The following is a 15,151-nucleotide window of genomic DNA, read 5'->3' as shown; positions in this document are numbered from 1 at the left end:
AAGACAGAGGGAAACACATCAACTATAACATGTATAAGAGGATAACAAAGGAACAACAGAAACACTGAACTGCTACAAAAACAAACGCCAACATACATAGAAACCGACTATTTGCTAATAACTGCCATATTCCTGACTTGGTACAGGACATTTTAAGGAAAAAAAGGCAGTAATTCACAGTTAGAAGTATTAGTTTGCATCGTGATTTTAGATAGAGAAAAAGTCTAGGTAAAAGTTCTTGAGAATTAAGATTATTGACAATTGTTGCTGTTAAATTAGTTTTAATATAAAGGTATGATTATAATGAAGAGATTGAACCATGTTTGTCAAAAGTATACATTTCGGGTTTAAATCCATGTCCAGTACACCAATGGATCTAAGTTTAGATCAGCATTGATTTTGTTGACAGTTTCAGAAATATGTAAAGTTAGGACAAACTTTTAAAGGGTAACTTGCGGGAAATGATGTGAACGACATCAATTATTTTTTTATTATTTTTGTAGCTGGTCTTTTTACCGATGTTGTAGCATGGTATGTCTGATATACGTTGACATTCTGACTTTAAGATATATTTAGACCTGAATCCGATGGCTCATGAGCAATTTATAACTATAAATCATAAAACAAACACAAAATGTGTCTATTGATAAGATAAACGACCTTCATTTTACATACCCAAATAAATTCTGTTTTCGTGTGACTGGTAAGAACCTTGAGATACTATACTTTGAAAATCTTCCTCCGTTTTCATTTTGAATCTTTCTAAATCATTTTCTATCTCTGTATAAATTATAAATTAAAAACTTTAAATCCAAAATTATGTAAGTACGAATGAAATAAAGCGTTATTTTCATTCACTGGCACTAGGATTATACCATTGCTGGTGGACTGTTTGTCTCCAAAGTTAGTAGTCAGTGCTTCGGTACTGACATGTTTAATAAAATATCTTTTATATCAATAATGCACGTTGAAAAAAATTAAAATTATGAAGAAACTGAGGTACCAACTCACTCAGGTAAAGATAAACTCACACGTATTTGGCAATTCTTTTTGTCATGTAACTTTGAACGTTTCAGCGAATGTTTGCATCCCTGGTTTCTTATGTTTACATTTGAGCGATCCTGATCAATCCAGAAAAGCGCTAGGGACACACGAAATTTGTGAAGAGTTACTCTCATAACTTTATGTAAAATATATGTATATACTTACGATGTCCTTGATCTCTGCAATTCTACAAAGATTTATTTCTAATAATTATATTGCTATAGTTTATAATTTTTAAATGACCAATTACTTTAATTTTAATCTTAAAGGATAATTTGATACTAAACTAAATATAGTCCCATTAGAAATAGCATTGTTTATATATCAATCTGTGTGATTGTACTATTTGCAACTCTTTATAGGATATATGATTAAGGAGGTTTAGTTCAAAAATGAATTGATTGACAGATCTTCCATCACTTTTAGCCTTCGTAGTTAGGATTATGAGATATTTGTATTGTATTCAAAGGCTAGACGACGTAAACCATACACGCATAACGTACGTGTTTCGTAGACTATTCTTTCAAGCATATAATGTGGATGTAAAAAGCTCATAAATCAGAAATTCCACGAAAAGCCATTATTTACTATTTGCATCTGTCTGATGTCATAGCTATATTTCCTGTGTGAAAAATGAACAGAAGACGTTTTTATGACTTTGTAAATGCATCAGCAATTGACCAAATTTGACAATTGGAAACTTTTAGGGAGAACTGTGATTATTTAGTGAATTATTGGTGAAATTGCGTATAGTAAATTCTGGAATTCGAAATGGCGGCTTCCATTGGTTACAGACTCGTAGATTTAAATTTTCCACGGGTGACTGTACAATCAAATCAATACATTTGACTATTAAAGCATCTGTCAATTATTACAATACCCTTCCCTTTTCACGAATGTGACCTACCGAATTAGACTATTTACCGGATTTGTAATAACATAAGCAACACGACGGGTGCCACACGTGGAGCAGGATCTGCTTACCCTTCCGGAGCACCTGAGATCACCCCAGTTTTTGGTGGGGTTCGTGTTGCTTAGTCTTTAGTTTTCTATGTTGTTTCATCTGTACTATTATTTGTCTGTTTGTCTTTTTATTTTTGGCCATGGCGTTGTCAGTTTGTTTTCGATCTATGAGTTTGACCGTCCCTCTGGTATCTTTCGTCCTTCTTTCAAGTACAATTGAAACGTGTTATCAAAGTGTTAATGGTTGATGGGCATTGTTGCACTGTTGAGCATTTAAGCGAATCATGTTGCTCCTTTTTTATGCATCATTTACTCGGGTCATAAGAACAGTTGACCAAAAGTGTGATCGTATTAAGCTCTTCATATATGACACAACGGTCTTGAAATGGTAGTTCAGCAATGTAAAAAAATGTTCTCTTTCCGTTAGTATTCTAATAACCGAAAGAACGAAATTGATAAAGTGTTATTTTCATTTTCATACATTTGCACTTGAACTTCAAATGTTAATGCCTTCTTCATCATTCGCAAATTTTTATTGCACACTCAACTTACGTATAATACATGTACTTCCTAACGGCAATTCATTTAAATTTATTATGGGGGAGAAATGCACATTAGTCGAATGGAAACTGTGTCAATACTTAATAAGAATTAACCTACTTACTTTTAAGTATTCAAACACATCTGTATTTTGACCCTTTGCTGCTATTTCAACTGGTGTTATCCCCTGAGAAAATAAACACTAATTTTCTTATTTCACACCTTTTGACACGGTTTAGAATTTTTAAAGCTGTTAGACAATTGAAACTTATCAATCACAAATCACCTTAACTAAACCAAATGCTATTACTGACCAATCTCTATATAGAAAAGTGTGATAAATGGGATTCGCTAATTTTTAATAGCCATTGCTTGATAACTGTGTTTCCTGACGCATTTTCACGGAGTTTACATTAAATTCTGATTTTGTTTGATATGCGCTTATTTGCAGTGATTGCATATTTCATTGGACATAATATGTATTCATTTTAAAAAAATTTTTTCTTAAAAATACAAAATTATGATGGAAGTATAGTTCCAACAGCAGTAACTGAATAAAAAGAGGTATTCCACATCAAACTACTACATTAATGTCATTTTAAAAGCTTGCAATTGTTAAACATACCATTTGAATCCTTTATTTTGCACATTTTACCTTTAGATTAAGTTTATAAATATTCTGTTATCGGTCCAACGTTAAGTCTAGTATTTTTGTATACCACTAATTCGTTAATTTATAATTTGAAACACGACTGTTATGATCCATTTCCTTTCTAGCATTGCAATTATGTGCAGGCATTGCACAAGGTCATGTCTTCCTGTGCTGATTATGTGTGATTTGCTTTTTGCATATTTAGCACATTGGCATGCCTTCGGTAACAATCAGCTTTCTCATAGAAGCTTTTGCTTATTTATGTTGTGTTTGTTTGTTGTGATTTTGTTATCTATTATACCGTTAGTACGGTATTACTGTTTCTCTTTTATTTTTGTGGTAAGTTTACCATGTACCATGTACCAGTGGTCAACTGAGCACGATTAAAAAGAAGGATGATTGAGATCTAAAAAAGCAGTTTTTTTTATCCATGTTCATTTGCCTTGTCACACTAAAAAACGCACTAGGTTGTTGTCTTTTTTAAATGTTTTGGTTTTTTGCTTTGTTATTTGGAAATATTGTGTTCTATGGCGAAACATTGATAAGAGTTTCATGGTTTATATTTTGGAGTACACCAAGTATCATAACGAAAACTGTATATTGTTTAAGACAATTGCGATCCGTCTTATTAAATATTTGTGTCGAAGAGTTATTGTCTCATTTACGTATAACCTTCATCTCGTATTATTCATATGCCAGTTATGAAATTTGTCCGTTTATAAATTTTAAAATTTTAAAGAAACTAAGGTTTCAACTCCCTCAGGCAAAGTTGACCTTAGATGGATTTGGCTTTTTTTTTTTGGTATTTTTTGTCATATAGCTCTTCAACTGTTTCGGTACTTATACATCCTCGGCTTTCAAATATTTGGCTTTGAGCGTTCCTGATGAAGGTTAATCCAGAAAAGCGCTTCGGACGCATAAATTATTAAACGTGTTGTTTTCAATTTTTTATGAAATGTATAAACAATAACAGACATTATAAAATCTTGAAACCAAAGAAAGAACCTTCTTACATTTTAAGATACATCAGCTAATACATCTGATCAAAAAGAGATATTGGGTAAACTCAAATGCTACGGTAACGCAACGTGCATTGTGTTAGTGTGACACCGATACTTGTCATTTATGAAACATAAAAGACACAGTTTTGCTATTTGGAACTAATACGAAAAGGATCTTACGTCATTGTCTTTAAGATTTACACTAGCTCCATTTTCGACCAACATTTTGGATACCTCGACCGATTCAACCCAGTAACCAGCCATATGTAATGCAGTACATCCCTAGAATTATGGAACAAATAAAAAATTAGCACTGCAGGTAGTTACTTTTTAAAATGTCATGAGGATCTGTATGCGTCATTTCCCTACATACAAATCTGACATCTCAAATGTTACCTCATGCATGATATATCTGCATGATCATTCAGTTCATTAGAATATGTTCAATACTGAATAAAACGCATGTACCTCAATGTCCTCGCATTTTATGCCATAGAAGTAGCATTACAAAATTGCATGACGGCAGAAGAAAACAAAACATAGCATTTAATATGCAAATATCCGGAAACTAAGATTGTAGATCAGTCAAGCAAAAGACTATAAATAAAATTCTGAACTCCAATATCAATTCAAAAAGGGGAAGTCTATACAAACTGAAAAAAATCAAATGTTATTATTCCACTGCATGTTAATATTGATCATTTGTTGATAGCAAAATCAACGTTTGATTGGTTGAGACTATCCCACGTGACGTTGAACAAAACTTACGCGTGGTTGATATTTATAACGTATTGAACTTTTATGTTAATAGAAATAGTATAATAATTTCGTTTTAAAAATTATTTTAGATCCAAAGAAGAAGAAATTAACTTTTGATCGGTACTGATTATCATTGTTTATGTCGTGTTTAGTTATAAAAACAAGCTGATAAGAAAAACATATGTAAATTAATATCTTATAATCAGGAAGTAAAAAATATTATAGGCAGTGGAATAAAACATTCATTTCCCTTGGCTTCGGGTGAAAACAAGATTGGTTCACCCTCCAAAGGTCATATTTCCCTCGGGCGATGCCCTCGTGAAATATAAATTTTCTTGGTTGAACATATCTTCATATCTCTCTCAGGCACGGGACATAATTGTATATTAACCAACGGAGTGCACGGAAAACAACTGTCATATTTAGACTTGGTACCAGCATTTTTCCTAAGAAAATGAGGGTTTAAACCTGGTGTTATAACTAGCTAAACCTCCAACTTGTATGACAGTTGTTGAAATCACCCGAAATTTTTGTGTTCTATTTATTTCTTTATCTGTGCTCCAACAAACATTTTTATGAATTTGACTCCTTAATGATTTGTTATCTAGAGCACTCCTGCTGGAGTTCATCCCTGATCACGTTTTGTGCGCGATGTAATCATTATCATACGTTCCAAAACATTTAGATTTTGTATCGTTCTTTATATTTGGAATGTTGGATAACACTTACTAACTGTTCTTTCCATTCATAAAGCATGTTACGTTTTGTAAACATAAATACCAGTTTTGGAGGTATTACTATGTTATTTATACCGAACGTTTTGATATTCTAGTTTTACTCATTTTATTTAATATAAGACAAGAAGATGTGGTATGAATGCCAAAAAGAGAACTCGCCACAAGAGACCAAATGGCGATGACGTTAACAACTACGTTCCTTTATCTTTAATCTTTGAAATTGGTCGTACTTTTCAACTAGCGTTTGCTCTAGATTATGTCATACGTTACTAGTTGTTTGAAATATTTTATTTTCATAAAATCATTAATCTTTTTCGTCATAATGCCAAACATTTTGTGCTATATTAATATATTTTTTCTTGCAAATTATGGAAATTACCCGGCTTGATTGGGCGACCGGACGAACGGACAATAGTAAAGCATAATAGGTTATAAATTAAAAATGGAGATACAAGTCTCGTGTTGAGATACGAGGGAGTGACGTCAGTAAATCTTAATTGCTTACATCATTAGTATGAATTATCTGCAAAGTCATTTCCATTAACGCATAGAGCTCAACTTAGCAAATAAATAGCTATATTTGAATATTCTAATTACCTCATGCAATTCATAAATCTAATTTACCAAGGAAGCATTCCTAAATCTTTTTGTAAAAATATATGTTAAAGGTAATTTCTATTTATTTGTTTAAAAATCTGATCTATCGCATTAAAATCAACTCACAAATTTGTTAACAGCGTTAACGTTAGTGCCTCTATTTATCAATACTTTTGAAGCTTCTAGCTGACCTTTGTACACGGACAAATGAAGAGGTGTTCTTTCCTATAGGAGACAATAAAATATACTAAAAACGGATCAAAAACTGAATGGTTGGGTTGCACAGAATATTTTTTAATAATAGAGAATAGTCTATGATGATCATTTTAATATATGAAATATATGAAGAATGATGGGATCTTAAAAAAAACATCTACATACGGTGAGGTGCACAACTGCATTTATTTTCGGGAATGATTATATGATAGGTGAAGTTGATTACAAAAGATCATGTAAACCTCGATTATCAGACCAACATGCACTTTATGGAAACAGGTTGAAATTGTATTGTTGTAGATAAAAAAAACAACATTTAGCTGCATGTAATAAACAATGTTTTCATGCATACCAGGAAGTAGATAGATCCGGATTTACCATCATCAGCAACGCTCAAAGCTAAATATCTGAAAGCCAAGGATGCATAAGAACCGAAACAGTTGAATAGCTATATGACTTACAAGGACCTAGAAATAATAGCCAAATCCATAAGTATCAGCATTTGCTTAAACTAAATTAATCAGTTTTAAAATCGATCTAATAATACTCATATGTTTGGTTTCTATTTCATCACACAAATGGACTTTGATAGATAGTTGTCTTATCGGCAATAATACCACAGCTCCTTATTTTATATCATTTACACTACACTGAGTCTAAATGATCTCATGTATGTCTTGTTTTTAGAATATTTTTAGTTGATTGAGAGAAAGAGAGAGAAAAAACCATTCTGACTCCAAATAATAACCAGAAAGAATCAGCATAGTAATAAAGGGTTTACACCATTTACATTATCATTTTTTTATGTAAACGTATCCATACATTTGTCGTCTTACTGTATCATATGCATACCCTGTTGTTGCGGCAGTTCATGTCTGCTTCATTATCTGCTAGGTAGTTGATAATCTCTACATTACCTTCTTTTGCTGCACAGTGGAGGGCCGTAAAACTCTTTAAGAATAATGATGCATTAATGTACAAATATTTACATACATGTGACATAAATACCTTGATTTAATTGTATTTCTATGATTTCTGACATAAGTTTGCGATTTTTTTTTAATAGGAGAATAAAATGGCATTCAAGTTGAAACTAGAGTTCGATAATCACAAATAATCTGACTTTCACTATTATTGAATAGTTACGTTTTTAGTTCAAATTTCAATAATCAACCTTTAACGGTATTCGTTTGTCACTACCATACCTTTCTTTTAAACGTGAGCCTTGAGATCTACATCTTCTACGATATTGTGGGAAAATATCGAATAACTTAATTAAACTTCTAACAAAAATTATTTTCAAATTTTGTTATAACTAGTTCATGTTCTATACATAGTCACAATCAATTGTTCTTTCACACTGGTCATGAAATCATTGAAAAAATAACAAATACTACATTAAGTACTAATTATTGGGTTTTTTTTCAACCGGTGCCGTATAAACATACTATGAAAAAAACAAACAGTGAATATTTTTCAAATCATTATATCTTCAGACAGTGAAAGGGGTAAATTTTCGACTCTGCAATGGCAAATTTATTCCATTTTATTTCCATCTTCAATGACGTAATATAACGTAACGACATCCTGTTAATCGCACTTGACTTGACGTCATAAGTTACAATTTAGACCAAAAGCTATGCAGGTAACTATTACATCAAACGTTTAACTTAGAATCAGCACAATTCACAGGAGCATCTTAAAGTCAACCTTGACTGAGAAAGCTGAAACTGGGTTTTTCAACAATCTTTTTAGAAACTATCAATTTAAAATCAAAATGTAATTATTAAGATTAAAGCATTAACGAAAGTCCGTCCATCGAACGAATGGTGTGATCTGGAACTAAGAGCCCCCCTGCACCCTTGAAAAGTCAAATAAATGCGTGATACCTCTTTAAATGACAAACTTACGGACGATAAATTATTATACCATCTGACGTCTTAAATGGGTTATCCACATGACAAGTCGACTTGGACAATCGATAAGTCTTTTTCTTTATTTATTATTAAATGAAGTGAGGATTATCTACGTTAGCAAATATTGGAAGCACAGTACTGATATAATAACTGCCAAAATTTCAATATTAATTATAAATATCAACATTTAAGAATCGTATGAATATTCTTACCCCAAATGTGTCCTTATAATTTATATCAGCTCCATGCCGAACTAAATTTTTTACTCTTTCTAAATCCCCGTCTTCTGCTGCCTTCAATAGTTTCTGCAATTATATCGATTTAAGAAAAAGCAAATTTGAAAATCAAAGGTTGCATATTTTCAAAGCAACAAGGACAGATGTACTTGGTACATTCGAATTATAATATTGGCGGCTCCTACAAAACCCTGTTATAATCGAAATAGAGATGGATGCTTTCGTGTTAGATTTTAAATATTATCCAGGACATCTGGTGTCTTTAAGAATAGTAGCTCTCTGAAAACCTCGGTATTGTCACGGTGGATTTGAGGTATTTTTACCAGTGAAGATACTATGCGATTTATCTCAGAAGTTATACAGAGTGAGACTGAAACCTGAAGCTTTATGCTCAAAATATTTAACCGTTGACTATAGATTTAGTTGAGTTAAATTGACCAAATTGACTCTCGGATATGCATGTGGAACAGCAGTACAGTCAGTAGCTAGATTTAAAGATCATGCCGATTTACAATGTCTAAAGAAGAACAGATGACATGTTGATTAAATATATTGATGTCTTTTGCGAAAAACTCAGTATCCCATTAAATTTATACTTAGATTTTCTAAAATACTAGTTTGAAAAAACATATCATGTTATAAGCTAATGGTGTAGCTGTCTCTCTTAATTGTTTGTGACAATAGGTATTTGAAAGTAAATAAGTTATGCAGTTTTGCATAGTTATAAACAAACACATAAAGCATTGTAATGAACAGTTGAACAACACTGTGCCTGTAAAGGCTTTGACAATGAACATGGACAAAATCTTACAGGGTAAGACTGTATTGCTGGAAAACTTAATGTTTTTTTTCATTTGATATACAAATAAGAAAAGGTGGTACGATTGCCAATGAAACAACTCTCAAACAAAGACCAAATGGCGTAGAAGTGTGCAACTATACATTTGTTTTGTAGGTCACCGAACGACCGTCAACAATGAGTTTTTTTTTCCATTACAGCATGTACTACAATCGCAATGATTGACATGTTTTTGTTGTTGTATTTTCTACCCAGTATAATTCCGATATAAAAGTCATGCATTGAATTTCGAATTTTAAAGTATGTCGGGTTGCAAAGCTTCAGCAGTTAATATCTTATGAATTTAGGGAATTTAGGGAATGTGATTGGAGGAATAAAATGAGTGCATTATAATATGGGAGATGTTTTGTTTTATATATGCAAAGTTTACTTGATTTATTTCACAGTGAATTGACATCTATCTATTTTTCCGGAAAATATTTTGACTTTCCAAGACGATAGACAATAATGTGCACAGATTCTCCCAGTATCTCATTTTTGTTGGAGTTTGTCTTGCTCAGTCTTGAGTCTTTTGTATTATGTTTTAGAGACGGTCGTTACTCTTTTCGAAATGATTTTGATGTTTTTCTGCGACTTATGATTTGTTATTGTCCCTTTGGTGTCTTTTGCTGCTTACTTGTCTTTTAAAGTGTATATGTAGAACTGTTGTAATAATCCATTCATGTGGGGGAATCTTAATTCAACATGAAGTCTTTTCCCCATCAAAACAAAATGTCATGTGTCTAATTTACCTCGTTTCTTTTCTGTTTTCTCTCCATTTTTCTTATCTATCTACTCTGAAATACTTTTGCTTTTGGTTTGTTTCCGATGTAGGCTATTAAAACAACATATCTCAATTTCTGAACTCAGCATTCTATTTTGAGAAACATAGATATTAAAGATGATATGCTCCTCAGTTTCCTGATAAGTGTAAAATGAAAATATCTTCTACACTAGCACAATCATTCACGCACAACCAATGAATGATAAAAAATACATGATCTGTGATATATTTCGAAATACTTTATGAACTTGTCCACTTTATTTTATTCCTTGTCACTCCTTTAAACATTTTGATACCGGTATACAAATGTCTTTTTCTCTCCCAAACATTTAAATTTATTATGCTATACATGAGTGAAATGTAGAATGTAATACGTCAACTTTAAAGCAAAATTAATATCACGTTTAAAAGGTTAGTTTCACGGGTGCATGGGTATCAATTAGTTTTGCATTATTCAATCTTATTATTCTAATCATTGCTTTATTGGATAATATTTATTTATATAATATGCATGTGGTAAGAAAATCGTTGATTACTTACAAATATTGCCGTAAAATGATGATACTCCCTTTATACTTCTGAAATATGGTTACTGTTTATTCAATACTTTGCGTGACTAATCATATCTGTTATATGATATTTACTTCTAATCGTTTAAAATGCATATGTGTATTATATTTATTATTTTGTCGTGTGGAATGAATAAATAAGAAAACGACAATTTTATTGTACTCATACTGAATTGATTCAATCAATCAGATATATTTTATTTTAGTTACTGTGTAAAGCAGAAGTATTTCAAAATCAGTGCATTAAATATCATTTATGACATACGTTAAATATATAACACTATGATCTTCGGACCAGGCTAGGATATATCTTAGACTATAAATCAACACTGTCATAAACTGATCGTTATCAGAATGCTTCTTAATTCTTCTTCTTTGTGTTATTGTGCTATTGTCATTTTTGTATTCTTGTCTTTCATTTTTGCTTATGTGCTTTGTCTATATGCCATTTTGTTTCTCTTTGTTGACATATTTGTTTGTTTTTTATAGTGATTAAGATTATAACACATATTGACTGCTGTACTCTAATTTTTGACATTTTTACTTATTATGTCTGTTTGTTTTGTTCACACATTTTTGTCAATATAATGGATATTTTACGCGACTGCCATACAAGTGAGAGGTTTAGCTAAATATAAAACCAGGTTCAAGCCACTATTTTCTACATAAGGAAATTTCTGTACCAATTCAGGAATATGACAGTTGTTTTCTATTCGTTTGATGTGTTTGAGCTTTTGATTTTGCCATTTGATAAGGGACTTTCCGTTTTGAATTTTCCTTGGAGTTCGGTATTTTTGTTATTTTTACTTTTTAGTAAGGTCTTGGATATAGGCATTTCTCTTCTTTCTTCATCATTGTTATGCATTTTTCATTTAGTGTAATAACATCACATTAATTATAACGATCGGAACAACAATAATCTATATCAAAAATATGATAATCAAAATAAAAAGACGATAGTTAATAAAGACAAGTAATTCATTATATTTAGTAACTCAAACGTACGGGATAGTTGTTTATAGAATATTCTATTATACTTTAAATCTTATATTTACAAAGTAATCGTCCATGTGTATTCTCGCAACATAGTCATTTCCACTGCCACCAAATTATGTTCATTACATTTTTTAAAACTGATTTACCGTTTATCTTACCTTACCTGATTGATAAGTTCAGTAGGGCAGGTGCTTGTACGAACTACCTGATAATCCTATGCATGGACAATTTTTTCAACGGACAGTACAAGAAATTAAAAGAACAGTTCATTAGGAATGTTGAAACAAAAAACATAACAAATAAAGGCAACAATAGTATACCGCTGTTCAATAGTCATAATTCGATTAAGCGAAAACAAATCCGGGTAACAAACTAAAACCGAGGGAAACACATCAACTATAAGAGGAAAACAACAGAACAACAGAAACACTGAACAACAACAAAAGCAAACGCCAACATACATAGAAACGGACTGTAGATAACAACTGCCATATTCCTGACTTGGTACAGGACATTTTAAGAAAAAATGGTGGGTTGAGCCTGGTTTTATGGCTAGTCAAACCTCCCGCTTATATGGCAATGGTTAAAAATACCGCTAAAATGACAACAATACGTGACAGGAATACAGTACAAACAAACGCAAGAACACTCAGCACAGAGAAATACATAAATGAAAATGAATAATATAATAGTACATTACAACATGTAAACCGCAGAATAACAACGGACACCTCCCATGAATTTACGACAGCACACCAGGACACCACAAACAAAATAAACTGCTCGTCACATGAATGGATCAACGTCACAAAAAGTGACGTACTTTTTGTGACGTTTATATTATTACAGGTAAATTTCTAAAAATAAAATAGATTTATTTTATTTATAGACACGTAAAAGAATATAAAATTCGGACTGAGTTTGTAATGGTGTTATTTTATGTATAAACTTAAAATCATATAAATGAAGTAGCTGATTTTATATCTTAACTTTTGCATACATAAAGAAAATAAAAAAAAAATAACTGCAATATAAGGCAAATCATGTAATACCAAACAGTAAACGCACATGAAAACAAGCAACATAAAACAAAAACCATGTAGACGAACCACGAGTAACTCGACTATACTGAAAAATAAGACATATGTGAAATGTACCGAAAATACAGAATTCAAACGACAAACGAAATAAACAAACAACAACTCAGCACAAAATGACCCATCGGACCCAAACGTATATGAAAGTAAAATCAAAATGCCCGAAAGCGGGATATATAAATACCGAACCACGTCGTCTCCAACAACGCACATAAGACATAACAAAATATCCAACGGGACTTACAAAAGAAACATCATAACTAAATACATGAATGCTTGATATATAAATACCGATACACGTCGTATAGCAATATAGGTCACGTTCGGTACTAAGCAGACCAGACGACGCAGATGGTAAACCACAATCTAACACGTGGTAAAAATGTCGTTGGTTAGTTTAGACACAGACACATCGTATAGATCAACCAATTCGTGATGGTGTCTATAAAATTTACGGAGTGTCATTTTTATGATTTCCTCCTCATAACTCTGTTGAAGTAGTTTCTGCGTAAGGAGCACACTCATGTATATACAGTCCGTATAGTGTGAACATGCACGAACATAACGTATCAATTGAGATATGTAAACACCATACGACGGGGCAGAAGGTATGTTACTGCTGAGAAATGGGAAATTGATAATTGGGAAGTTGAAATCATCCCGTTTGTCATAGATTTTAGTCTGAAGTCGTACATCCGTGTCATTATTGAGGAAAAGATCAAGGTATGAAGCAGTCCTTCTAGTATCAGTTGTATCCTTAATTTCAAGTTCACTGGGATATTTGAGATGCAAGTACTAACTGAAATATTGGCCATTCAGTGATAGGACATCATCAATATATCTGAAAGTAAAATTAAAGAATTTCGCAAGGTGCTTTTTCTTATTGTCTTTTAAAAGGTTCTAAATGAATTCTGCTTCATACGAGTACAAAAACAAATCGGTCAGTAGGGGTGCACAATAAGTACCAATTGGAATATTGACTGTCTGTTGAATTATCAATCCTCCAAACTCAACAAATATATTGTCGATCAAAAAGTCAAGCATTTTGAAAATATCATCTTCAGTGTTTTTTTTTTTGGATAGAATCAGTGTGGTTCATCACAAAATGAGAATTATTATAATCCAAAACAAGAAGCCAAGGATGTATCAGACTTAGACATGTGAAAAGATATACTACTTTATTATCAAGGGACATAAAAATAGCCAAATTTCATCTAAAGCCAACTTTGAAGAAGTTTTTTAAGTTGCCGTGTATAAGGAAAACAGTATACATTTGTATTTCAAACATGTCAAACAAATAATAACGTAAAAAAACAAAAAGGCGAAGTTAGCACGATACATATTTAATCGATGATCATGTAAAATTTCTCGATTGAAATAGACTCTTTTTCTTCATTTCGTACTGGTTCGTACTTACATACATTCACCTCGTTTCCTTTCTTGTGTCCCTTATTGTCATCCTTGTACTCATCAATGGTAAATTTGTTCGTTAAGTTTTTAATTGTATGCAATGTTTATAGATTATAACACAAATCGGCCCTGGTTTCATCCCGAGACTCCCATATAGGCCCAAGGCGTTTGCTTTTGTTGTAGTTTAGTGTTTCTGTTGTTCCAGGTGTTTTCTTCTTACAGTTGACGTGTTTCCCTCGGTTTTAGTTTGTTTCGCGGATTTGTTTTTGCTTAATCGAATTATGACTATTGAACAGCGGTATACTACTGTTGCCTACACCTTTCAGTATCAAATTTACATCGCGATCGAAGTTCGTTGATGTCGTGAATAATGGAAAAATGAAATTCCCTTAATTGAAAACCCACAAACACAGAAACAAGCACAGCTTTCGAAAGTAGTCGTGATCAATGTAAATCTCATCAAAGACGTAAACTGGAACACTCTATGAAATCCCCATTTCAACCACATTTAGAAACAATTTAAATACTTTTAGGAAAGTTGAATGGTCACGAAGCTAAAATTTCTGTTTTATATCAATTTGACCATAGATGTCGTTTCATATTTATATTTTTCTGTGTTTCTTTTCTTTCTATTATTTTTTCTGATATTATTTATGTTATTTACTCCTTAAGATAAAAATTCATAACGCATTTTTTATGGTATTATATAACAATGAACATACCTTTAACAAACTATACTATTACATAATTTCATGTTGAAAAGGTTCATTTTACGGGTTGATGGATCATACTTGTC

The 15,151-nt window shown here is 31.9% G+C and overlaps 1 protein-coding gene across 4 annotated transcripts in view; it reads right to left on the bottom strand.

Moving 5' to 3' along the window:
- The window catches only part of LOC127708967 (serine/threonine-protein phosphatase 6 regulatory ankyrin repeat subunit A-like), a 30,163-nt gene that overhangs the window by 13,037 nt on the left and 1,975 nt on the right, over positions 1 to 15,151 (bottom strand). For 2 of the 4 annotated variants that reach the window (XM_052214194.1, XM_052214197.1), the window contains exons 2-10: positions 10,824 to 10,861; positions 10,252 to 10,420; positions 8,638 to 8,730; positions 7,362 to 7,460; positions 6,420 to 6,518; positions 4,381 to 4,482; positions 2,672 to 2,734; positions 1,210 to 1,231; positions 676 to 780 (exon numbers count right to left, since the gene is read on the bottom strand). In XM_052214194.1, coding sequence (XP_052070154.1) covers positions 676 to 780; positions 1,210 to 1,231; positions 2,672 to 2,734; positions 4,381 to 4,482; positions 6,420 to 6,518; positions 7,362 to 7,460; positions 8,638 to 8,730; positions 10,252 to 10,278 — 610 coding nt within the window. In that variant the 5' untranslated portion in view covers positions 10,279 to 10,420; positions 10,824 to 10,861. The remainder of the gene's footprint in view (positions 1 to 675; positions 781 to 1,209; positions 1,232 to 2,671; positions 2,735 to 4,380; positions 4,483 to 6,419; positions 6,519 to 7,361; positions 7,461 to 8,637; positions 8,731 to 10,251; positions 10,421 to 10,823; positions 10,862 to 15,151) is intronic. The other 2 variants (XM_052214195.1, XM_052214196.1) reach the window with 2 other exon arrangements.

This window comes from Mytilus californianus, unplaced genomic scaffold (assembly GCF_021869535.1).
Source record: "Mytilus californianus isolate M0D057914Y unplaced genomic scaffold, xbMytCali1.0.p SCAF_7, whole genome shotgun sequence".
In the NCBI taxonomy this organism is placed as follows: Eukaryota; Metazoa; Mollusca; class Bivalvia; order Mytilida; family Mytilidae; genus Mytilus; species Mytilus californianus.
This window is presented reverse-complemented; position numbering and strand designations above follow the sequence as displayed.